The sequence below is a fragment of the Aethalodelphis obliquidens genome, unplaced genomic scaffold (genome assembly GCF_003676395.1).
Source record: "Aethalodelphis obliquidens isolate GAN/ISIS:26980383/991018 unplaced genomic scaffold, ASM367639v1 scaffold21, whole genome shotgun sequence".
In the NCBI taxonomy this organism is placed as follows: Eukaryota; Metazoa; Chordata; class Mammalia; order Artiodactyla; family Delphinidae; genus Aethalodelphis; species Aethalodelphis obliquidens.
In genome coordinates this window covers 1,116,144-1,141,258 of record NW_020837965.1, presented here as the reverse complement: position 1 = coordinate 1,141,258, position 25,115 = coordinate 1,116,144, and the positions used below count along the sequence as shown (strand labels likewise).

The window sequence follows — 25,115 nt, the reverse complement described above, 5'->3', positions numbered from 1 at the left end:
TAAAGGGCTATTGCCAGCTTTAAATGTTAATGTACGTTTGTTGAATGAATGAATGATGGATGAAGGCCCGGTGCATGTCTGGCTCAGGACATGCTTCTCCTACCCCCACCCCCGCCAAGCCAACTCAGACTCCCCACTTATCCACCTTCTTTTCCTGAAGGGGTTAAAACAGCAGCACTTCCAAAGCAGAGTAAACGGAGTCCAGAAGCCCCTAATGAGGCCTCAGTGGGATGTGTGGGGTGACATGGAGGCGGCACCCGCCCGGCAGGCCACTAGGCCAGCCCACTCTGCTCAACTCAAGACCTGCTTCCAATTACCCATGAAATCTGAGCTGGAAGAGACCTATTAAAGCCCCATTTAGTTTGATCCCCCTGGGGGCCAGGGATCTTTTCCGGCGACATCCCCCTCCTTATCCGACTGGGACTCCAAGCCCTTTGGATGTTATCTCCTCCTGGGTCAATATTGTGACAACTCCAGCTGTGACCCAGGCCACCCTGGAGCCAGAGCTGATCCGAGCCTGCTGTGGTGCAGGGGGCCCCAAACCCAGCTCCCTTCCTACCTCGAGGCTCCCAGAGGTAGCAGGCAATCACGGCAGGCTGACCACCTCCTGCCGAGCCCAGCCCAGCCTCTGCCCCTCGTTCCAGGCTGGTCTGTAGGAAACGGCTTGATGGCTCCTGGCCCACCTGTTCATTCCCATGGGAAGCTCTTATTGGTAGGGACCATCTTTCACACATTCCCAGTCGTGCCTGGTACAAGGTCCCATGTTTCATAACACCCGTTACATAAGAAATAATAAATAACGATGATGAATGACCTCCTCCCCACATCCCTGAGCTCGCCTGGGTCAGACCTCCCAGGGAAGGCATGGGGGCTCCAGAAGGAGGAGGGGGGAGCCCAGGGTGTAGCGGGCACTCACCCTCCTTCCACACCCTCCCCAGCATCTCTGCGTGTCCTCTCCCACAGCCACTCCCTCAGGAGCAAGAGGAAGCCACCAGGAGAGGCAAGGCAGGGGCCCCAAAGCCCCTCAGAGGAGGGGGACCCAGCACAGAGGTGGTGGCCCAGGGCACGCTCTCACGTTCAGTTGGCTTTGGCTCCCTCAGGACCACCCTGGTGGGAGCCTGTGCCCACCGAGGCCTGCCCTCTCCCTGCCCTCCCAGAGCACCCTGACTTCCCGAGGCACCCCTCCCAGTTTGGGCCTCTAAACACTGTTCCTGTGGGTGGAGGCCCAGGGCTACACTCCAGGGACCAGGCAGGCGGGACTGGGCTGGGCCTTTGGGGGTGGTCTGCTGGGAGAATCTGTGGCTTCTTTCCCGAATTCTGGAGCAGCAGGGAGGGAGTAAGGAAGCCACTTTGGGGGCAAGGCTGGGGCAGCCACTGGGAGGTGAGAGGAGGGCAACAGGAAGTGGAGGATAAGAAGGTTTTGGCGGGAGAAGAGGAGGGGAGAGATCTTAGGGGCAGTGTCCAGAAGTGCGCCTGGCTTATCCTCTCCCCAAACTCCCCTCTGGGCCCCCTCAGAGCTGCAGAGGACACCCAGCCAGTCTCCTGCCTCCGATCCCCCCCACCACCCCGTGGATGGATCTGGATCCTGTTTGGGGGATCTTTGTGGACGTAGATTTTTTGGCCTTGGTCAATGAAGGATGCTCTTTCTTTCGGTCTAGCCTAAGCTTCCTTGCTGCATTTTAAGCCTGTAGCTTCTCGTTCCACCTAAAGTGGGTTCACACAGATGGACGCTCCCTCAGCATTATTAACCTGTTGCGTTGTTCCTCTAAAGTTCACTCCCCAGAGGAAAGAGGAACATAGCCCTGGCATTCTCCAGGTACTCTGGCCCTGTCACTGTCCCCACATCCAGCATCCAATATATGCCGCTTCTCACAGGCCCAGGGAGGGTTCCCATTGCCTGGGACAAAAACAGAGCCATTACCTCTTGCTGGACCCTTCCTGAGCCCTCCTAGTCCTGGTTACTGGCTATGTGGGGGACAAGGGGTCCTGAGGGCTGGAGGCCAGGGGCCAGATCACCATGGGGCCAGACCCCTGCCTCTCACAGCTGCTCATTGCTATGGCTGGGCAACCGCACAGGAATGCTTCATTTATCTCTGTCAAAAGTCAGGATGCAGTGTGCAGCCCCCTCCTCATGCCCCTGGAAGTTGGGGGTGGGTGGCGCATGGAAGGCACACTGCCTGGCCTTGGCCTTCCCCAGTACCCGTGGGCAGGGCAGAAGGAAGCACACCAGAACACGGACACCTGCATGCACAGACAGATTCTCCTGCAGATGTGAGCACATGCCTTGTACACACACACACCCACAAAGCACATGCTTTGGCACACGAGCACAGGGTCTCCTGCACAGGCTCATGTGCACACACATTCACACACCTGTACACACCCACTTTCACACAAGCAGAGGCACATTCATTCCCACACACTTCCAAACCCACACATAGCTCCCCACGCACGTATGCTGCCTTATATCTTCCCCTGAACGTACATATATTCATCTGCATACAATGACACATTTCATGTGTACTCACATGGGACATTAATGGAAGGTTCAGCTGCTGCTTGATTTACATTATGGAGTATATGATGGAAGTTGTTCAAAAGCCATTGGCTCTGGAGAGCACGGGAGGGGGTGGAAGAGGAAACCTGGGGCCCCAAGGGAAGTTTCTCTCATGTCTGTTTGGGAGCCATCAGCCTCCCAGGGCACCAGGAGACCCCAGGCCTTGCAGAGTGGGTAGAATTTCAGTAGATAGGCATGGAGCTGTGTTCCAGGAAGAGGGTCTGGCCTGAGCAGGGGAGTAGAGAAGGGGGAGTTTCAGGCCAAGTTTGGGGCAAGGCTTGGGGATGGCTTGATTGGAGGGAAGGGTTCTCTGGAGGGTTCATCCTAGGGGATGATGCAGCCAAAAAGTGCAAAAGGCTTTTTGCAGCAGGGAGCCATGGCAAATGTTTGAGCTGGAGAGTGTCAAGATGAGAGGGCTCCTTAGCTAGCTTCATGCAGTCAGTGCTTTGTGCGATGGGAGCCCAGAGTGGGGAAATGAGCGATTCTGCCGGGTACCAAGGGGAAGGAGCAGGACAGCCTCATGTCTGACATGGGCCTCCAAGCTGGCAGCTGGGGGCGGGGGAAGGGCTGTGCTCTTATTCACATGCACCCCATAAAGCCAAGCACAGATTGTCTTGAGGAACTGAGCTATTCCATCTATGCTGGAATCAGGAGTCCAGGCAGCTATGACCAAGTCTACCGGGACATGCAAAATGAGGCCAGTGAACAGTGCCTGATGCTACCCTGGGGCAGGTTGACCCGACCTCAGAGAGGAAAGGAAGTATTCTCCTGAATGAGGGAGAACCATGGGTTGAGGACACAGGAGGAGCCTTCAGGGCCAGCTGGCTGGCCTTCCCAAGGGACCACTCATGTCTCAGGGTCACCCGGATAAAGAACGGGTGGAGTTATGGGGAGCACCTGGCTCTGATCCTTTGACACATCTCCTCCCTTGGAAACCTCACTAAAGACATTCTAACCAACCTCCACCCACTGGTGACCCCACCATCCTGCTGAGATCTGTGGCTGAGAGGCTCAGCATTCCAGGCTCCAAAGCCACCATGGCCCCATTTCCAGCCTCCATCTCTTCAGAGCGGGAAACACCACATCCCAGCTGTCTGACCCAAATCCACCTGGAGGCCAGCCAGCTTGGCTGAAATCCAACTTAGGCCAGATCCAGGAGACACTGCTGGGAAGAGGCAAGGGCTGGAAGGAAGCTGCAGGGCCAAACCCTTTCTGGGCCCTACCCCGTAGGGTTCTCCCTGGCACACCCATGGGCTTGCCCATTGCCATGTAATTCTGAGCCGCTGGCCCCCGGGGGCTGCAGGCTTTAGGCCTTTCTGTGAAGTCCTAAGTGATACAGGTTACCATAACAGTGGGTGGTTGGACCCCACCCTGATTGCCAAAGGCCTGGAGGTCTGGCTTTAAGCCCCACTTGGGACAGAAGTGAATCTGGTTGAGAACCCAAAGTCCCATCTTGCAGATTTGAAAGCTTGTCAACAGGCTTATGCAGAGACCCTCACTCTGAGAACAACTCCCTCCTTCCTCCGGGCCCCCCGTATCTCCCACCCCCACCCTCAGCCAACAGACAGCATCAGCAGCAACAGCTGCTGCAGCCCTCGGGACAGCCTAGGGCCACCACCACCCCTGCTGAAGGTGAAAGGAGCTTGGGCATGTGCGGTGCAGGGCTGCTGCACCCTCCTTAGTTCTGGGGAGCCGGCACCTCTCATCCTCCAGACACCTGCCCCATGGGTCCCCAGCCCCTGAGCAGGCTCTTCGCTCCCTTCCCTCTGCTTTATCCTCCATCCATTCAGCTCCCAGCCAGGAGACGCTTTTCTGATGCCCATGGCGTCTGGCGCCACAACTGGTCTGCCACATTCCATGCATATTCCCTCTCTGCCCCTTTTGCCGAGAGAGGAGCCAGATGGATGCAGAGTCAGGGTCAAGAAGCAGGATAGAGACAGCCAGAGGACACAGCCACCGAGACGGTCCCCGAGGACATCTGGTGACAGAAGCAGACACAGAAGAGGATGGCGAGACAGAGGGCCAGGGTCAGGTGACTCCCACTGAGCAGCCCACGTGAGGGTCGCGGTGGGTGCTCCTGTGTGGGGGCGGGGCCAGTGCTGAAACAATCTCATTAAGGGCTGGCCCCTCCCAGCTTCCCCACTGCTACTGACCGCCAGGTCTGGAGCTCGGCGGGGTCACCTTGTGGGCAGGTGGTTAGGGTGGGGAAGGGTATGCGCTTTGGAGTGAGATGCTTGGATCCGGCACTCACAGGCTATGTGACCTAGAGCAAGTGCCTTCACCTCCCCACGCCTCGGTTTCCTCAGTGAAAATGGGTCTGCTGTTGTAGCCATGATTCTCGAGAGAATTGAATGAGTTAACATTTGCAAAGTGTTCAGAGTTTCTGGCACCGAACAAGCGATCTCTAGGTTAGGCTATTATTACTCTCATTTTCTGAGCCTGATTTCCTTGTTTGTTAGAGGGAAATAATAATACATGCATCCCAGTGGCTGTGGGGAGTGAGTGAGTAGATGTCAAGGCGGGGTCCTTGAAGGCACTCTAACTTGCCTGCCCCCGGGGCCAGGGCCCACCCCACGTCCCAGCCCCGAGCCTGACTGGCCACAGAGGCCCCCAGGCAGGCCTCATGCCCAGCCAGGCAACAGGTGGCAGGGCCGGCAGAGCGCAGGTGCTCCGCCTGGGGGTGGTGGGGGACGAGGGGGGGTGGTCCCTCCAGTTTCCTCCCCACGCCCTGCTTCCCCCAGCTGCTGGCTGGGCAGGCTGTGCCTGGGAGGAAGGCTGGGCGGAGGGAGGCAGCAAACGTGTAGCCGGGGCTGAGTAAGCGCCATTTCCTGCTGCCCCCGTCAGCAGCTTCAGCAAGGGTGGCCAGAGGGCGGCTCACAATGCTTGCTGGGGCAGGCGCTCAGCAACGCGGCAGGGTCACTTCCCTGAATTGTCTTGTTCGCTGGCTCCCCCCAGCACACCTGGCAGGCCTGCCTGCCTGGGGAACTGTGGGGTGCCCAGCCAGGCCTGAGAACATCATCCTGGGTGGCAGCCAGTCCCCAGCCCGCAGCAGGCCAGGAGGCAGGGGCTTGGCTGGGCATTTGCTCTGGGGTCTGGACACAGCATGAGGCTGGGGCTCACAAGAGAGCCAGACGGGGTCTGAGTTTGGCCCTAGCCCACTGTGCCCTCTAGCAGCAGCAACAGGAGTGTCCGCACAGGACTTTACACCAGGACTGGATTGGGGCCACCGTCCCTGAAGCCCTTACTGGCAACATCTCTCACTATCTCGGTGGGCTTGACGTATAAAAAACCCCAGCAGACACTCAGCCAGAACAAATGCAAACAGCCAATACTCACTTGGAGAACTCACTCGACTGCCCAGTGACCAAGGAAATGTATCCAGAACAAACCTGAGACATGACCTTCCCAGATCTGATGACAAAGGTGTAAAAGAATGATGATACTGAGGACTGCCAAGGTGTAGGGATCTCATCATCCTGGACATTGAAGGGAGGAACGGGACAGCTTTACTGGAACTCGACAATAAGCATCAGAAGGCTTTGACCCAGAAATCCTAGGAATTTAAGGGATGCGAGCATGCTCCTTGTAGCGCTGTTAATAATGGAGAAAACATTAGACATTGCCTAAATGCCCAATTATAGGTAGATTTGAAAAGAAAAATTTAATCACGCAGTGATAAGTCTTCCCTGGGAGTACAACCATTAAAAATGACGCCACATTACAGCACTCTCAAACTTTAATGTGCACAAGAATATCCCTGGGATCTTGTTAAAATGAATATTTTGATTCTACAGGTCTGGGGTGATAGCTGAAATTCTGCATTTCCATCAAGCTCCCAGGGGAAGCTGATGTTGCTGGTGCCTGGACCACACTTCAAGCAGCAAGGCTGTAGAATTTTTACTACTAATATGAAAAGACATTACCAAAATATGATAAAATGAAGAATAGCGTGCTACAAACAATATGATGCCATTTTTATAAGAGATAAGATATGTGTGCATAGAAAACAAATCTAGAAGAATATAAAACAAAATATTAATAGAGGTTTTCTCTGGGTGACACGGTTGGGTGATTTTTATTTTATTCTTTATGTTAGTTCGTATTTTCTACAATGGATATATGGTCATCTCTCGGTATATGCCAGGCACTGGTTCCAGGACCCCCCGAAGATGCTCAAGTCACGTATATAAAATGCCGTAGGGGCTTCCCTGGTGGTCCAGTGGTTAAGACTTCACCCTCCCAGTGCAGGGCCCCAGGTTCTATCCCTGGTCAGGGAACTATCCCGCATGCCTCCGCTGAGAGCCCCCATGCTGCAACTAAAAGATCCCGCATGGGGCAATGAAGATCCCACGTGCCGCAACTAAGACCTGGCTCATGCCGCCAAATAAATGAAATAAATAAATGAATATTTCAAAAAATAAAATAAAATAAAATGGCATAGTATTTGCATATAACCTATGCACATCCTCCCATATACTTTAAATTATCTCTAGATTACTTACAATACCTAATACAATGTAAACGCTATGTAAATAGTTGTCAGTATGCAGCAAATCCAAGTTTGCTTTTTGGAACTTTCTGGAATTTTTTTTTACTGAATATTTTCAATCCGTGGTTATTTGAATCCTTGGATTCAGAACCCTCAGATGCGGAGGGCTGACTGTATACTGTTTAATTAAAACAGAGTGACTGTTTATACCCCTAGGCCACACCCTGAATGTAAGAGGTGAGTCTCAATGGAAGGGAAAGCATTGCTGAGACCAGTTATGAAAATTGCATCCCTTGGTGCAAGAGCCAACCCTGAGCTGAAAGGCCTGGCCAGGCAGAGGCCTGGGAATGGGGTTCTTTGGACCTGGACCAGGAAGAGACTGCAAAGTGTAGGAGGAACCCTAGGTGGTAGGCTTGCAGATGAGCTGTCCTCATGGAGGCAGGTACAGGCCAGGAACTGAGGCCCCCATCCCAGGCCCTTGACACTGGAGGGCAGATGTCTATCTCAGGCTCTGGACAGTGAGCCATTCCCCTTCCCTCAGTGTTTGTACCTCCTTTGTCCTTCCTTCCCCTGAGTGCCCACTGGGACCAAAAATGTGGGAGCAGAGGGCATCAGGAACAGAGAGACCTCCATGAGAAGGTGAATCCTGTTTCAGGGCAGAGATCAGACTCACAGGATGGCTCTTCCAGAAGTTCTTCTTCCAGGACCAGCCTCTGAGGGTCTGGGTTTGCTACAATGCAGGACAGGCTTCCCACACAAAGTGATGCTGTGTTCACCTGCCTGAGGACAGGGTGACTAGAGAGGACCATCAAGCATTTGCAAAGTATTTTGTGGGGTAACCTGCTGGATGACCTTGCATGGGCCCTGTGACCTTCTCTACATGAGTTTTTGCAGCCATAATAGAGAGGAAAATTACCCAGAGATCTTTTGGGCTGCATAACGCTGTGAGCTTCATATGCTTGGGGAAAGAAAAAAAACAACACACAACTCTTTGCAAGTTGGAAAAACATGTACCAAAACTGAGAAGCCTGCCTATCCTTTTTGTTATTTTTCAGAGAGAACATGACTTGAGGCTTCCTTGCCAGTGAGAGTCTGCTCCCCAGACATTACACCTACCCTGACTATGGGATTGGGATGTTCATTTTTCTATGCCATGGGTTCTCAAAGTATGGACAGCATATGAGATGATCTGGGGTGTGTTTGAGATGATTTTAGCTAGCCTTTAATAGTACGGAGTCATGGAGTAAGAAAATTTTCCCCTTTCCAATTCTCTTTCCATCCTTCTAATGAGTTAAAAAGAAAGCCTCAGTTAGGGGCTAATGTGTCTCTAACAACTCATTAACACTTGCTAAATGTCCTTTTTAACAAAAAAGAGCAGACCTTAGGCTCAGAGTCTTCACTGGCATTATTCAGCTATAATTTAATTTATTTTTACAGTTACTTTGCTATTTAAGGTAGTGATATAAAGTTTCCTTTAAATTTTTTTTTAAGTTAAAATAATCAATCTAAACAAACAAATACTAGTGTAGGTGGTATTAGGATACAGCAAGCTTCATGAATGTGGCACATGGTTATGAAGATTTTTGGTCCTTGGAGGGATACGGCACACTTGCGGAGAGTGATCCCTCCAATTGACTCTTCTGAGACCCCCTCACCCATCACTGCTTATACTGGCTCTGGTCTTAGGGGTGACTCCTCAGCTTTTCCTCCTAGTGCTGCCAGGTTTTGAACATCACAGGGGCTGAAAGTGGCTTAGTTCTTGGACTCTCCCCCAGTACTACCTAGAACAGGGCCTGGAATAGGATAGATGTCATTCAAAAAGGGCTAAGAGGTCTGAGGTCAGAGGTCAGACTCCATGCGGCATATGGTATTTGCCATTATCCAAGTACCAAGTGGGAGCTGGGAAACTGAGTTCTGGTCCTTACCCCTACGCTCATAGCTGTGTGGCCCTGGACAAGTCCCTTCCATCCCCTCATCTGGCTGCTTCACGGGGTGTTTTCAGCACACTAAGTATGTGAAAGGGGTTTGAAATCAGGAAATCTCCGTAAGGTTCATTAGTATTATTATTGGCCGAATCACAAATCCACTGTCATTCAAAACCTTTTGCATACAGAAAATAAGACGTGAAGATGAGCCTGGAGGAAAAGAGGGTGGTAAGATGCGGTGAGAGGCAGCAGGGCTGGAAAGGGAGGATGCCAAGGACCCTCCTTCACACCCTGATCTAGGTCTGGGGATACCTGGAAACTGCCCTCTGTGACTTTGAGAATAGGCCTCCCTGCCACTGGGGCTCCCCAGCACTGTCCAGCACAAAAAAACCTGGTCTTTGGGGTCACGTGTCTAGTATCACTTGACAAGTTCCAGCTCCGTCACTTACTGGCTAGATGACCTAAGGCAAGTTACTTAACCTGTTGGTGCCTCATCATTCTCATCACTAAAATGGGGCAATGGCGACTCTCAGGACTATTGTGAGGATGGAGTGAGATCGCACATGTGTACAAAAGACCTGACACATAGCAAGTGCTAAGTAAATATGGGTTCCAGAGAACTCCTGCAGGTTCCTGGAAGGAAGGGAAGTGATTCACAGTATATGACATCATCTGGATCATTTGATTCATAATTGGGGAGAATTGGACTCACCAGAGCTGTTCTGGTCTAAAGCTAGAGCTGGAAAGTTAGAGAGTTAAAGTGCAGCTGTCAGCTCCATCTCCACTCCCATCTCCCACCTTCACCACATAATACCCAAGGCAGGCGCCAATTCTGCCCCCTTAGGGTCTCTTGAGCTATAGATTCGAGGCCCCTGGTATTCTCCAAGATGAGGGGAGCTGGAGGAAGAGGAGGATCTTTGGAGGAGCAGCCAAGTGTTCTTTGACTCATGAGAGAGCCGGGGGCCCAAGGGGCCAGCTGGAGGTCCGCTGTCTGTCTGCTGAAAGCTCTGCTAGACTTTCTGTCTCCTCCACCCCTGGGAATCCAACCATAAGAGTAACTAATCTGGCTCCCCTCTGCATCCCTTGTCCCCAGCACAGTTTCCTTCTTGTGCTCTCTGGGAGAAGATGAGAGCTGGGAAAAGAGGGATGCGGCTGGGGAGGCAGGTCCAGCTCAGCTGGCCCACAACATCTGTACCCTTAACTGTGGCCTCCCCATGCCTGCTTCGAACTGAGAGGGGATTGGAGAGCGCCAGTTCTCCCTAGGAAGCAGTAATCTGACTCACTCTCCAGGATAAGCCATGGACGATAGCAGTCTTTTTTCCATAAAACTCATATAGAACTGTGGAACTCATGTTCTCACCTTTATAAGGCAAAATGTGGAGTAGCACATGTGTTAACAGAAAACTGCAAAATAATGACGACTTAAACAAGATGGAAATTAATTTTCTCCTCACATGAAATAATTTTGGAGTTAAATAGGCCAGGGCTGTTATGAAGACCCTGCAAAGTTTTCAGGGACCCAGTTTCCTTCCAACTCATCTTCAAGGTGCCAGATGACTGCAAGGGCTCCTACCATCATATTCAAGTTCCAGGCAAAAGCTTGGCAGATAGAGAAGTAAGACATGCTTCTTCCTTTAAGGAGACTTTCCAAAGGTCAAACCCCAAACTTCCATGTACACCCAAAACTCTAAGAAGCCCTAAGGGGCAAGGATTGCCAGAACTTAGGCATAAAGTCACTGCCAGCTCCAGAGATGGCTGGGAAGTGAACTCTTTTATCTGGGTGGCATTGGGTCCCATCCCGTCTCCTCACACAGCCACTGTCCTGATTCAGGCCTCTCTCAACTCTATGATAAGCACAGATCTGGTCTTCCTGCCTCCAGGCCAACCCTCCACATCTGGCCATGTCACCCCCTTGCTCAAGAACCTGCAGTGGCTCCTTGAAGCCCTTCGAAGAATAAACTACAAGCTCCCAGTATGACCTGCAAAGCTCTTCACAATCTGACTCCAGACTTCCCTTCCAGACTCATCTCCAGGTACAGATGCACACCCTCCGCACCCTGCACACAGTCCAGCCGCACCAGATTCCTCTATGTCCCTCAAAGGATCTATACCTCACCAAGGTACTCCCCTTGACTACAATGCTCTTTCCACCCTTTGATTCCTGATAAACTTCCATTCATCTTGTGAGATGCTACACAAGCATTACCTTCTCCATGTGAAGCCTTACTTCTGTCCTCTGTGGACCTCCCGGAAAGTCTCTGGAACACTCTCTCACATGTCTGAATGCCCTCGAGAAGACGGCCATCTAAGGTTCAGAGCCGCCCACCCGCATGCTACCACGGGCCTGCAGCAGCGGCCTTGGAGGCTTTGTTTTGCACAGACTTAGTATTGTTTAAGACAGCATTATTAAGCCCTTCGCGCTGCACCGGAAGCTCCTCCAGCACCGTCGCTGTCTTGGTGTCCCCAGCAGTGAGCCCAGGGGCTGGCACTGAGCAGGGCTGAATGAGCGAAGGACCCACAGAAGACGCAGCTCCTTCTCTCTCCCATTGTAGCTCAGAGCCCTGCCGATTCACCGGCCTGGCCCCCTCCCTCCGAAGTGCAGAATGACAGCTTGACCAAGGACTAACACTCTTAGGGATGACATTAAAATGGAACAGATACGGGCCCTCACAGCAATCCTCACCCAGATCCACGCCGTTCCAATTATGAGATGTTTAGTCTATACTGTCTCCACTGACCTTTCGCCCCATAACAGACAACGTCATTCCTGACGAGAACAGAAGCCCCTTGCCACCCCCTGGGCTCCCAACACTGGGGAAGCACCGAGCCAAGAGTCTGGGTTCTTCGTCCCCTGCCAGCTCTGGGAGGCAGAACGGAGGACAGACTGGCTGCCCAGACTCCGCAGCCTCTGGACATGGTGCTCTGAGGGTGAGGCGTGGGGATGGGGCTTCTGGTTGCTATTTTCTTCTACCTCTCCCCAAGTGCCCCACCCCCATCAAGTGCTAGGAAGTCCTTCAGTTACTACCCAGAAAGCAGGCAGGACGTTTTTCCTTTGGGGGAGTCCCTGCAGAAGACTTTTGTCACACTGCCACCTTGACGAAGTGGCTGGGGCATTAAGACCTCCTTCCCCAGGAAGCATTAGGCCCTGGTTCTAGGGCCCATCTCCCTTCCCCTTCCAGCTTCTGGGTGGGTGCCTCGTCTGGGGGAAGGGACGGTCAGGATTCTCAGGCCAGGGAGGTCCAATATTGATTTTGATCCCCCATCCCTACACATACACGCACACGCACCAGCAGCCTTCTCCCCACTCTTTCTGCTCCCGTAGCACTTTGCAGCTTGACTCTGGTTCTATAGAGGCTAAGTCATAATTAACTGTGATTGTCTATGACCTGGGAGCATCTGTCTCCTTAGGTGAATGGTACAGAGAAGGGGCCCGATGGATGTGGGCGCCCTCTCCTCTCCCATCCTCTCCCACTCTGTGGAGAAGGAGGTCTCTGAGGTTGGCTCCACCCCTTGAAGGGCAGAAGAATAACCCAGAAGCCTTGCCTCCTCTGGGATGGTTTTCCTGCCATCCGTGGTAACCATGGTGACCATGGCGAGGTCTGCTTGAAGCTCAGTGGGGGTAATCTGGCCCACCTCGTTCCCCTCTCCCCAGGAAATGATTATAGCAGCTGAAGTTATTAAACACTCACAGTGTACCAGACACTCTGCTATGTGATCGACTTCCACTTTCTCACTCAAGCCACACAACCAGTCTCTGAGATGGGGTTAGAAAGCTGAAAAGACTTGCCCAAGGTCACACAGCTAGAAAGAGCCAGGCTCTTAATCCCTGCCTGACGCTCCTTCCTTGCACAGCCTCAGCTAGTCCTTGCCCATCCCTCTCCCTTCTGCTGCTTGCCTGGAACACAAGAGGTACTACCCCGGCGGGAGCTACTACCCGCCATCATCCCTCAGGCCTCCTTGGTGGAGTGGGGGAGGAGAAGGTTGACCTGCCACCCAAGCCACCCAGCTGTTGCAGAGGCAGGACAGCCCGGAGCTGTCACAGACTCTCCAGTTCTCAGAAAGCTCTGTTCCACATCACAGCCGATTAGTTACAAATTGCTTCCTCTCCTCGTGTATCACTTACACAACAGAGAGAAAGGGGAGATTGTTCCTGAGGACAGTCTCCCCGGGGCCTCGCACCAGGGCAGCTGGGAGACACAATGGGAAAGAGAGGAGGGGCTAGGAGGAGAAAGGGGGAATAGTCACAGGAAATAGGATGTGGGGGGTCCCAGCAGTTGGGAAGGGACCCACTGTGTCCACCCCGGTAGGCAGCAAGAAGGCAGGGGACCAAGGCTTAGCAAGGGCCCTGAGCTGTGAGCGCAGAAAGGGGAAGCAGCTATGGTACCAGCTCAGAGGCTCAGTTCCTGGAAAGCAGCTTGCCAAGGACCCCCAGCTTCGGAGGACAGCCCCTGATTGGGTAGCCGGAGCACAGCAGGTGCCCGGCCTCTGGATTTCTCGAGAGCTTTGGACACCCTGGGATCTGAACAAATGCCCTCCCTCAAAGCAGCTGGCCGGCCCTCCAGCCCGTCTGGTTTCAATAAAGCTCTTCCAGTCTGGAAGAGCCTGGAAGGAAGTTCAGTGTCAGTGAGGCTGCTGGACACGAGGTGCTGGCTGTGGCCCCAGAGCCTCCCTGTGCCCTTGGTGTTCCTTGACTTTGCTGCCGCCACTAAGCTACATCCCTCCGTTAAAGCAGAGGGCCAAGCATGCACAGAGTACCCCTTTGTCATTCCACTTAGCACAGCTGAGACCAGCTGGCATTTTCACAAAGGGCTTTACTAAAATACTAAGGGAGAACAAAAGGGAAATAATTACAGAAAACACAAAAAACCCAGGCCCGGCTGCCAAGTTCCCAAAGTACGGGTTTCTGATCCTTTGGTGATGACACGTTGCCCCAAAGGCCTGGGACAAGGCCGCAGGCACCTTGCCTGGCCGCCCTTGTTTGCAGCCTCGTGGTGGGCGCCATCTTAGTTTCCAGCCCTGGGAACCACTGGGTCTCCCGTGGGCTCTGCTTTTGTCTCCCTTCCAACTCGGACCCGCCCTAGGGCCCTAGGCCTCCCACTGGGTTCTGGTTTCTGGGCCGAGGCGTGAGCCTTGTCCCCTGGGGGCTGGCAGGGCTGTGGTGACCATCCCAGGGCATGATTACATGGCAACGGGAAGTTGTTTTCCCACACTTACCCCACCAGAGAGGCCCACACAAGCTGTCTTGAGCACAGGGTCTAGAAGGGCTACCTCTGAGGGCTGAAGGACATCTGCGTAAAGAATGAGCAGGCTTGGGACGTTTTCCCTGTGGAGAGAGGAGAGAGTGCTCTGAGGATGGGCCCACCTCAACAAACATCAAGTAAGCCCCTACTGTGTGCCGGGCACTGCACAGGGTGCTGGGAATCCAAGGGTGAACAAGTGTCTGCCCTCTCAGATCTTACAGACTGAGGAAAGACAGACCAGCGTCTGGGCAGTGATGGTGCTGAGGGCCAGGCACCGCGATGGGAGGGAAATTCCAAGTGCTGGGGGAGCCTAGGTGAGGAGTGTCTCACCCAGTGGTGGCAGCCAGGGAGGCCATTGGAGCCTGAATGAAGTGCATGGAGAGGAGGAGAGAGGCTCAGGGTTGAGGCTGAGGAAATCCCAGCCCAGAAGGCAGGAGGAGAAGGCAGAGAGGCCAACCAGCCATCTTCTTGCTGGTGACTTTGGCTAGCTGGTGGCTGCGGCACGTCCAGCCTATAGCGGACGGGCCTTCAACCTGCGCTGCCCGCTGCCGCTCTCCCTGCCAGCCAGGAAACAGGAGATTCTAGTCCTTGGACGCTCTGCTGCTCACCCACCTCTGGCCACATCCAGATCTGGGGCTCAGGGACAAGGTCAGAGGGAGTGTGCTTCTCTAGGGCCACCTGAGATGCCACTGCAGAGGCTGATGCTCGATGACATCAAGGGAGAAGGAAGAGGTCATAGTCGGGAAATAGATCAGAGGGTCAAGACTCCGAAGAGGCCAGGCCAAAATGAGAAAATGAGTCAGGAAGCTAAAAGCCAAGAAATAGGGATGGGTTGACGCAAGCGTTTCAGGCTAAGACCATGACTAATGCAAGGTGTGGGAAGCCCTGTGTTTTAGGGCAGCCCCGGAAGGCAGCCCAGCATGCAGGACTAGAACCCATGGCTGCTCAGGGTGACTACTGTCATGGTCCAATCAGTGTTTCTACGGCCTAGACCCTTGTGTTTACCTGTATTTACCTGTGACAGGGTCAATTCCAGGCCCGGGATGACAGTGTCTGTCTCCCACACACCAACCTTCAGAGCTTGTCAAGCAACCACTCTGCTCCAGCAAAGGGAAGATTGAGAAAAGCTTTGGGACACCAGCTCTGCCTTCAAGGTATTTGCTACCTGCTTGCAGAGAGAGCTTGTGCTCACTGGAAAGAGCGCTGGAGAAAGACCTAAGCTTGATCCCCATCTCTGTTCCTTCCCTGGTAGCTAAAGGTCTATGGCCCAATTACTTAAACTCCCTGCACCTCCATTTTCCCATCTTCAAAATGGGAATATTTAAAACCTACCTCATAGGGTTGTTATGAGAATTCAATGAGTCGAAGTGCTAAAAGTGCCAGGCACACTGCTTGACACATAATAAGTGCTCAAAAAATACTTGTTCTCTCCCTGAAACAACAACAAATGATCACCATCCTACAGCTAAATGTTGAGTTGTGAACGCTGATGCTACCAGTGCTCAGCACCTGGATCTACTCAGAAGGTGTCAGGGACAGCTGGGGACTGATTGCCTGGATGGTGATGGTGAGAAGTTGCGTGTGTGTGTCTGTGTGTGTGCACGCATGTACATGCATGCACACATGCACATCCACGCGCACGCAAATCCCTGCATCCTTTTTCTCCTCTGCATTTGGCAGAAGCATAAGATTCTTCTTTTTCTGTCTCATGTCCAAGATGGTGAGGACTCTACTCTGCAGTGTCTTTTTTTTTTTTTTTTTTTTGCGGTACGCCGGCCTCTCACTGTTGCGGCCTCTCCCGTCGCGGAGCACAGGCTCCGGATGCGCAGGCTCAGCGGCCATGGCTCACGGGCCCAGCTGCTCCGCGGCATGTGGGATCTTCCCGGACCGGGGCACGAACCCGTGTCCCCTGCATTGGCAGGCGGACTCTCAACTGCTGCGCCACCAGGGAAGCCCTGCAGTGTCTTTATATCTCTAATAAGAATCAAAAGTTGAATTAGAAATCATGCCTAACAGCTACCATTTCCTGTACCCCAGGTGCTTTAGCAGTCCTCACCTCTGAGGTAAGCACTGTTATTATTCCCACTTTAGATGGAGGAAGTCTGGGCTCTGAGGAGTAAAGGAAGTTACTTGAAGTTATACAGCTGGTAAGGACTGGAGTCACAATCCAGGACAGCAGAGCCCCAGCACACCTGCCCTGGACTGGATGTGAGTAACAGTAAACCTCTATCTGACTCATGGATATTCTGAAAGTCTAATTGGTTTCCCCTAGCCTACCCTAGCTAATTCATCTCGCAACCCAAGAAGCCAAGTTTAGAAGGATATGGTCTCCAGTTTAGTGACAAAAAGACTGAGGTGCACTTGTAGGAATCGCAGACACTGCCCAGGCATCAAGCTTATTCCAGAGTAGAAAGGGAGCTGCAGCGTTCCCACCCATCTGTACCTACCCACCACCCCCCTCCTCGGCCCTGGCTGTGAATGTAAACTTCAAGGGAACCACCACACCACATGCCAGTGCCTAGAACATAGTAGGGCTGAAGCAATACATGTTGCATGAAAGGACAGATAAATGAAAACAAACACACACAACACGTACAATCTATGCACCCTTATACATACACAGTTATAGGCAAAGGTGCCCAATGCATAAGTGCTCAAAACACTCAGTTATAGACAAGCATATACAAAACAGATACTTCAACACACACACTCATACACAAAACACACCCATGTCCACATTCACAAATCCAAAACATGCATATGTATACACAGATATCATGAGCAAGCATATATGATCCAGATATGCACAAACACACATCTACTCACCCCAGCGATGCCCAGACATCCTCCACCAAGACCCTGGGCCCAGGAAGGAATCTGTCTGCTCCATGAGCCTTAGCATGTTGGAGCTTGTCAGAAAGTTCTTTGCAGCCCCCCCTTAGCTGGCTGGTGACTGGCCCCTGGCTCCTGGACCTCCGGGTTTGGGGCCGGCCAGGCAGGAGGCAGCATCTCCGGCAGCCCCGCGTGGGTGGGCGGGCAGGCAACGGACGCAGAGGTCACTGGGGTGAGAGCTGGGGCTGCCCTGGCCTCTCTTTTCCTGGCTGGAATGTGAGATGTAGGGGCCACCTCTCAGGCCTCCCTCCTCTCTCCCAGCCGCCCACCAGCCCCAGGCCCAGGCCAACCCATGACCCCAAATCCTGCCAGGTTCTCGTAGCCAGGAAGTGTGCGCGGAGGGTGGTGGTGGTGATGAACACTCGAGGACCGTGGGAGGCATACACAAATAACACAGAGATGCACAGTCACACACAGAAGCTGGCCCGGATACTCACCCACGAAGACACACACACAAAGACACAGGCAGGCATACAAGTTCACAATCCCACTGAATGCACATTAGACACACTTCCAAACACAGAAGAAAAATCAGGCACATCCATCACACACACACACACACACACACACACACGCAATCACACACACGCAATCACACAGGCATACAGAGATACCAAGAGACCAGACGCCCACAAAGCGACATTTGCACATACAGCAGATGCACACAGACACTCAGACCACACAGAGACTCATAGCACACGTGGATCTTCACAACTGCACGCAAATGCCCACACACAGGCACAGAGACACGCACACACAGACCCCTTCCGGCAGACCCCTGCCATGTCGGAGCACTTCCTCCTCCTCCCGGGACCAGGAGGAAATGCTGCACTAGTAGGCCACTCTCCAAGCCACATGTGGCCGGCTTGCAGGCAGGGCCCGGAAAACTGCTTGCCACAAGAGGAAATAGTGCTGAAGCCCCCGCCAGGTGCCTGCCGTCTGAGTGCCTGGCCAGGAGGATGGTGCATGGGCTGAAGAGACAGCCACATGGCATGGGTTTTGTCTCTGTATGTTAAACACGCACGCACACGCACGCACACACACACACTTTTCAGGAGTACATATGTATGTACAACGTATACAGGGAGGGGCACTCTTGGAACCTCAGTTTCTTCATCTATAGCATAGGGTTGATAATTCTTTCACCCTTGAGGATTATGGGGATGGCATAAGGTGGCACTGTGACGTACCAGAGCAAATCACTGCCTTCCTGGGGGTATGGAGCTGCATCTCTGCAGAGGCCTAATGTCAGGAGCCTTGTTCGCAGGCGTTGGGCTCCACACCTGGCTGCCCCCGCCCAAGGTGGCCGGCCTGGAAGAGCCGGAGCCAAGCTGGGGGCCCCTCTCCTGGGCCAGCACTGGGCGCTGCCTGGCTCAGCCGGCGCCCCGGGCAGCAGGCTCCGAGCGTCCCGGGAGAAGCTGCGGGCTGGGCTCCGCCGGGCGGTGAAGCCCGCGTCTGGAGGGCCCCTTCCACGCACTGCCGCCCGAGCTCGCTCAGGTCCGCGCCGCCCGCCCGGCCTCTGGCCCCGCTCGGCGCCCGGCCGCTCCCTAGGACTCGGGTCTGGAGCCTCGTCGGCGGTGGGCGGGGCGGGCCTGCAGCCCCGCCCCCACTCGCGGGCCCTGAAACCCAGCGGCCGACAAGCTTCAGTCCCAGAAGGGAGCTGCTGTCTGAGGAAGAAGCTGCATCTTCACTCGCCAGCCACGAGAGGACCTGGGGTCGCGCCGGGCGCCCGACGGACCCTGCTCAGGGACCCGCCTGCCCCACACCGACCGGCCCTGCCGGACCCTCCGCACCAGGTGCCCCAGCCGCAGCCTTACCTGCGGGCTCCAGAATCCCCAGGGCTTCTAGAGGATGCTCGGGCCACCGACAGGGACCTCGGGGCAGCAGTGAGGGGGGGCACCCAGCCCCCCATTCAGCTCCTGTCCTCCTGTGCCAGGGGCTCCCCCGGGGTACGAGCATGGTGGTTTTCCCTTGGAGCCCCCTGGCTTGGTACGTCTGAGAAGATGCCTGCCATGAGGCTGTTCACTTGCTTCCTGCAGCTCCTGGCTGGGCTGGCCCTGCCTGCTGTGCCCCCCCAGGTAAGACCCCCACCCCCCAGCCTGGCTTCCCTGATCTTCCCACCCCCAGCACTGGGAACAGGGGGCTCTGAAATCACAGACCCACTCCCGGGAGCAGCACCTCCAAGGATGTCCACACACTTCCCACGAGCCAGGCTGGACCACGTCGTCTGGGAGGAGTCCGCAGGCAGGGCTGTCCCAGACCTCAGCTCCGGGGTCTGTCTTGGCGGGGGCGGGGAAGCCACAGGGAAGGGAGGGAGGTTTCCTGTCTGGCCCTTGGAGCCCTGGTGGGTTTGCTAAAAGCATCTCTCCACTAATCCCAGGCGGGTCCCTGGCCTTGTGGTCAGGGTCGAGGCCCTGTGACCAGGCAGGCGCCCCCAGGACCTCTGACCTGGCCTGGTGGAGGGAAAGCCGGCTGAAAAGACTACTGGTGGGGAGGCTGGGCCCTGCCCCCCACCAAGGCTCCAGGCTGAGCCCAGGGCTCCTGGGTGGGCTGGGGGCAAGACAAGGGTCCCACTGTGCCCTCTCTCCCGGATGGGCAGCTGGAGGTCCTGAGTGCAGGGCCTGGGGAAGTGAGCAGGGCCCTTTTCCCAGGAGCTGGGTGAGTCTGGCTGTGAGCCAGCTTGGGCAGCGAAATCCTGACAAAGCCAATGAGCTCCCTTCCCACTGCGCTGTCCCACTGCCCTGGGAGTCCCAAGCCCCAGCCCAGAAGTGGGTGGGCTGGGCAGTTCCACGGGGCGGAAGGGCCATACCACCCGCCACCCGCCGCCCGCTTGCCTGCTGCAGGGCTGGTCAGAGGTGTCACTTTACCGGCAGCACCGCCTCCTGGCGCCACCCGCTCCAGCGCCTCGGCTCTCACCAGCTGATCGCTTCCCCCTGGGCTCTGGCACCCAGCCAAGGCGAGCTGCACAGGGCCCAGCAGGGCTGCCTGGGGGCTGGGTAGAAGGGAGACCCCAAAGGATCGCCAGATCTTTGGGACAGAGCAGGCAAAGGGTCTCCAAAAGCTTCCAGCCTCCCACCCTTTCTAAATGAGGAAACTGAGGCCAGAGAGGGGGTGGGATCCACGGGACCCACCCAGGGTCCCTTGAGTTTTTCTCGTTGCACCTGGAAGGAGCCAGCCGTGAGACAGGGCAGAGTGTGTGCAGCGGGTGGGAAGGAGCTCAGAGTCAGAGGGGCCTCTATGATCTTACCGACACACTGGGCCCCAGAGCGCAGAGGCCCAAGGTGGTCCCCCTCATCTCTGCACCTTTCTGTCCACAGCAGTGGGCCTTGTCTGCTGCGAACGGCTCATCAGAGGTGGAAGGTAAGCTGCCTGGGCCCAGGGGGCGGGGGCGGGGCTGGAGGGGTGGGTGCACAGCTCGCCAAGTCCTCACCTCCTGGGCCTCTGCAGAGGATGGGAAGGGTTGGGAAGGGTGGGTGCAGGCTGATACTGAGCTGGGGAGAGTCTGCAAACTGGCTGACGCCCTGGCCGACAGAGTTGGCAGGGCCTGAGAGATCCCCCCATTGTGACCCAGAGGCCTAGAGAGGTGTCTTCCTGGGCCAGGGTCACCCGGCGCACAGAGAGCAGGGCTGGGGCCCGTTTACCCAGGATTCGTCAGGTTGGGGTTCATCAGAGCCCCTTCCCAGCATGATGTAAGGGGGGCAGATGGGGTCTTGGAGGGCAGTGCAGGCAATGAGTGCCAAGGGCCAGGCTGGGGGTCTGTGAGCTGGATGCAGTGGTCCAGCAGTCAAGAGGACCAGGGAGGGGCAAGAGGACCTTCCCAGCAGCCAGCCCTGGAGGAGCTTCAGGGACCTGACGAGGCCTTTCCATTGATTACAAACAGACAGAATGAGTTGTGCCTTCCCTGGCCCCTCCACTCCCCACCCAGGGTTGTATCAAGAGGGAATCTTCAAAGGGTGAGACAATTTGCCAAAGAGACATACGTGCAGAAGGCAGGAGGCCCATGCCAGGCCCCCTGCCTTGCCCCTCCCTCCCTGCCTCTCCAAGACGTGCTGCCAGGCCACACACCACTTTCCACGGAAGAAAGGGAGCATGTAAGGACATGCACATGCACACGCGTGGTGACCTCTGTGAGCTGGGAACACCCTCCCTCTACTGCCTGTAGCCAGCCTCTCCTGGGCCTGACCATGCTCTGACGGCTGAGTCCCAGGCCCCTTGGGCACTGAGAAGGTGGGGGTGGTAGCAGATGTTGATTTCATTGATATCCTCTCCCTCCCCCTGCTTGCCCTCTAGGATTGGCACAATATTATGCTCTCTGGGATTTGGAGAGAGACCCATCACCTACCTCCACCCCATGGCCTTTTTGATGCTTTTAGTATATTTCAGATAACAGCTATCAAAGAAGTCTGAGCCTCAGTTTCATCATCTATAAAATGGGAGCATTAAACTACATGATATCTAAGGTTCTTTTTCTCAGATTGTAGGATTCTCTGACTCCATGGAGGAGACACAGGAGTATATTTCTCCCAGGGACCCGAGTGAGGAGGGACCCGGGAAGTATCGATCCATTAGAACAGCTCACCTGTCATCCTGATCAATTAGGGAGCCTGTATCATGACCAGGGAAAGAGCTTTGGACCCCAGTTATCAAAATCCTGAAAATGCCATCCCCTCCTAACACCAGACAAGAGACAGAATGGTCTGTGCTTTGCAGCCGCAGACGTTGATTTTTTACTATTACTATTCATGGTAATATTATCAGGCATTTACTATAACTCTGTGCCACAAGCTGTGAACTAGGAAGGCACTCGTATTCTCCACGTTTTATAGATGAAGGCTCTGAGGCTCACAGAGGCCCTTGCGGTCACCTAAAGCCTTGGACACTCTTCAGTACATGTGACAGAGCTGGAGCGCGTGGCACCGAGCCTCCCCACGGCTCACAGCTGAGCAGGCATTGAGCAGGGTGTCCCCTGCCGCAGGCTGGGTGTGTGCCCCACCGGTGACCACCAAGAGGATACCTGCTGGGCTCGGGCTGGTGGCCAGTGGCTCTGCCCAGCCCGGTCCCCCCACCCTCCCAGTGGCCCCCCCCAGGAGCTTGCTCTCAGGATGAAACACTTCCCATCTGGGGTCTCCTCTGTCCTGGGTGGTAGGCAGCTGGAGCCAGACGGGAGGCTCACCCAAGGGCTGGCAAGAGAGCCGAGAGCCCACTTTTTGGCCCCGGGAGCAGCCAGGCGCCTGCCTCGGCCACAGCCTCCCGTTCCTCTCCCTGCACCCCGGCCTCTGAGCGGGTCTGGGGCTGCCCTCAGGAGCAGCTGAGCAGAGCTCTTTGCCGAGGGGCTCAGCCCACAGCTGGGAGCGGTCACAGCACTCCCTGAGCCAGCCCCTCGCCCAGCCCCCTCTGTTTCTCCCACACACCCAGACAGCAGCCCCAGGAATGAGCTGCCCCCTTTCCTGGTGTCTGCCAGGTAAATCAGGCCCAGCCCACCTCCTTCTCAGCCCTCTCCCAACACCATCCGGCCATGAGGCCCAGAAAGCGGTGGGCTTCAGGGCCCCGGAGCCTGGGTCCTGTTGCCGCAGTCTGCATGGTGGGTGAGGGGAAAGGAAATCCCTTCTGCCTCCTAGGCCCTGCGGCTCTGCTTAACCTGGCGGTGGCCTCATGGCCCAGCTGGGTGGAGTTTGCTTGCGGGATGGTAGGGGGACGGGGTGCCCCTTCTCTGCTGCTCTCCCCCTCCCTGATGGCTGGTCCCGGGGCAGGACCCTGAACCTTCTGTGGCACTTTGGCAGCTGGCTATCCCTCTGCTGTTATTTATGTTTTCCGAGGCAGAGATTAAATGTTCAGAGTTGTGTAGTGCTTATGAAGGTTTTAGACTAAACACGCACTCATAGAGTTACAATAGGGAGGTGCTCCTCTGACCTCTCCCTGCAAAGGCTGGCTTCCCTGGGGCTTTGGGCTGACCTGGAGGAGAGGGCCTTGTTTCCCACTTGGGTCCAGGGAGAGTGACCCAGTGGCCTGGAGAGGCAGGATCAGGGAGGTCTCTGGTCTCCCTCCCGTCCCTGGGCCCAGCCCTAGTGCGCCCTAAGCAGACAGGGCAGAATGGAGCAGCAGACGCTCAGATAAGCACAGTTTATTGCTCTGTGGCCGCTTCAGCCAGCTCCACGTGGACACACTGCCTCTTGGGTATTTTCCACCGGCTTGCAGCCTTTCCCAAGGGCCTCTGCTAGGGCTGAAGTTTATTTTTCCTCTAAGATTACCCTGAGACTCACGTCCTCGTAGGCTCAGTAGAATGGACTTCAGCCCCTTCTGCCCCTAGTAAGGGACATGGAAGGTAGTGAGGGGCTGCTAGGAGAGGTCATTGCCCTAGGGCAGAGGCTGCAGCGTCCCCAGGTGGCCCAGCTTCCCTGTCCTCCCCCACCAGCTGAGGATGACCACCAGGTACAGGGCAGGATGACCCAGGACTGGAGATGTGTCTCTGCTCACGGTCTCACAGCTGGGCTGGGTTGTGTGCACAGAATCACAGACTGCCTGTCAGATCTGGGAGAGCCCTTAGCAACCATCTATTCCCAACCTTCTTCTTTTTCCTCAGCTGAGGAAACTGATATACCCAGAAAGGTGAAGTGACCGCCCCAAGGTCACACAGCCAGTGTAGGGCCAGGACTAGAAGCCAGGTCTCCTGGCTCTGGCTACTCACTTCCTGTGAGCCTCTGTTTGGGACCAGGCCCCAGGCCCTCCCCTGAAGGAGCAACGTCTTTTGAGAGACTCCAGATCAGCCCGCAGAAGTTCCTGGTCAAGACCACCAGGACATCGTGGAGGTCAGGGATGTCCCTGATAACCTTCAGTGAATTCTCATCTAATCAATCAGTAATTACTTAGCCTGTGTTTACTGGGTGCTTGGGTCCGTGTCTTCAAGGAGCCTCAACTTGCTTGTAAAAAAGATAAGAGCCACCAGTGACGGAGATAAGGCAAGCCCTTGGGGCTGAGTTATGCTCAAAAAAGGAACATCTGTTCACGCTGGACAAGTAGGAGAAGGCTTCGGAGAGGAGGAAAGGAGGCGGGCCTGGGGAAGTGGGAAGTGGGCTTTATTTGGTTAGAAACGAGAAGGGGGCAAGGAGCATGGACCTCAAGTGGGAATTAGGATGATGTGGCCCCGAGCTCTCACGAGGGTGGCCTGACCGAAATGGAGCACGGGAATGGGGCATGTTGCTGACTGCAGTCTTGGCCACCAGGCAGAGGAGCTGGCCCAGTGTGGGCAGGAAACAAGGACTAAGGGGAAGGCTAACCCTCCCTGTGGGACTCTGCAAGCCAGTCTTGCAGAACTGACTGTTTTCTGCCAATTCCCCAAGACTGAGGAAGCACCAGGTCAGGGCTAAGAAAGATCCAGAGGGCCTGGGGAGCTGCCAGAGCACGCTCCTCGAAGCTTCAAGGCACCGAGGCAGATGCGGCCCCTGACTTGAGAATAGAGCTGAGAGCTCAAGACACTGAGAAATTCCGTTCCACTGGGATTTCCATCCGGCAGACGGGTTGGAGGTCCAGCTGTCATCCCAGAGGGATCACATCAGGAGTTCAGAGCCGGGGGAGCTCACATAGGCAGGGGGCTTCCTGGAGGAGGGGGTGTGGGCTGAACCTGGGAGGACCCGCAGGGCCTAGGCTTCAAGGAGCAGGCCCCTCCTGGCCTGACGCAGCTGTCTGTGCCTCCTCGCAGTGGTGCCCTTCCAGGAAGTGTGGGGCCGTAGCTACTGCCGGGCCCTGGAGAGGCTGGTGGACATCGTGTCTGAGTACCCCGGCGAGGTTGAGCACATGTTCAGCCCGTCCTGCGTCTCCCTGCTGCGCTGCACGGGCTGCTGTGGCGATGAGAACCTGCACTGTGTTCCAGTGGAGACGGTCAATGTCACCATGCAGGTAAGCGGGCTCTCCTCCTCGTGTCCGGGCCTGCCCCTCTGTCCACATGCTGCTCAGAGGGCCACAGAACCTGCCCCCGAGGGGGCCCGGGAGGGAAGGAGGGCAGGCCAGGGTCACAG

The 25,115-nt window shown here is 55.3% G+C and overlaps 1 protein-coding gene and 1 long non-coding RNA gene across 10 annotated transcripts in view; one reads left to right on the top strand and one right to left on the bottom strand.

Annotated features, from left to right (window-relative positions):
• LOC113627476 (uncharacterized) overlaps positions 1–18,388 on the bottom strand; it is a 21,477-nt gene extending 3,089 nt beyond the window's left edge. Inside the window, exons 1-2 of the long non-coding RNA XR_003435563.1 lie at positions 18,294–18,388; positions 14,186–14,294 (exon numbers count right to left, since the gene is read on the bottom strand). This is a non-coding gene — a long non-coding RNA (uncharacterized LOC113627476). The remainder of the gene's footprint in view (positions 1–14,185; positions 14,295–18,293) is intronic.
• Positions 18,382–25,115, top strand: part of PGF (placental growth factor) — a 20,145-nt gene continuing 13,411 nt past the window's right edge. For 5 of the 9 annotated variants that reach the window (XR_003435560.1, XR_003435559.1, XM_027120050.1 and 2 more), the window contains exons 1-3: positions 18,382–19,181; positions 20,421–20,463; positions 24,800–24,996. Coding sequence is in view for 7 of the 9 variants with exons in the window: in XM_027120050.1 (XP_026975851.1) it covers positions 19,107–19,181; positions 20,421–20,463; positions 24,800–24,996 (315 nt within the window). In the remaining 2 variants the exon portion in view is untranslated. Of the gene's footprint in view, positions 19,182–20,420; positions 24,997–25,115 lie in introns of all 9 variants that reach the window. The other 4 variants (XM_027120049.1, XM_027120045.1, XM_027120047.1 and 1 more) reach the window with 3 other exon arrangements.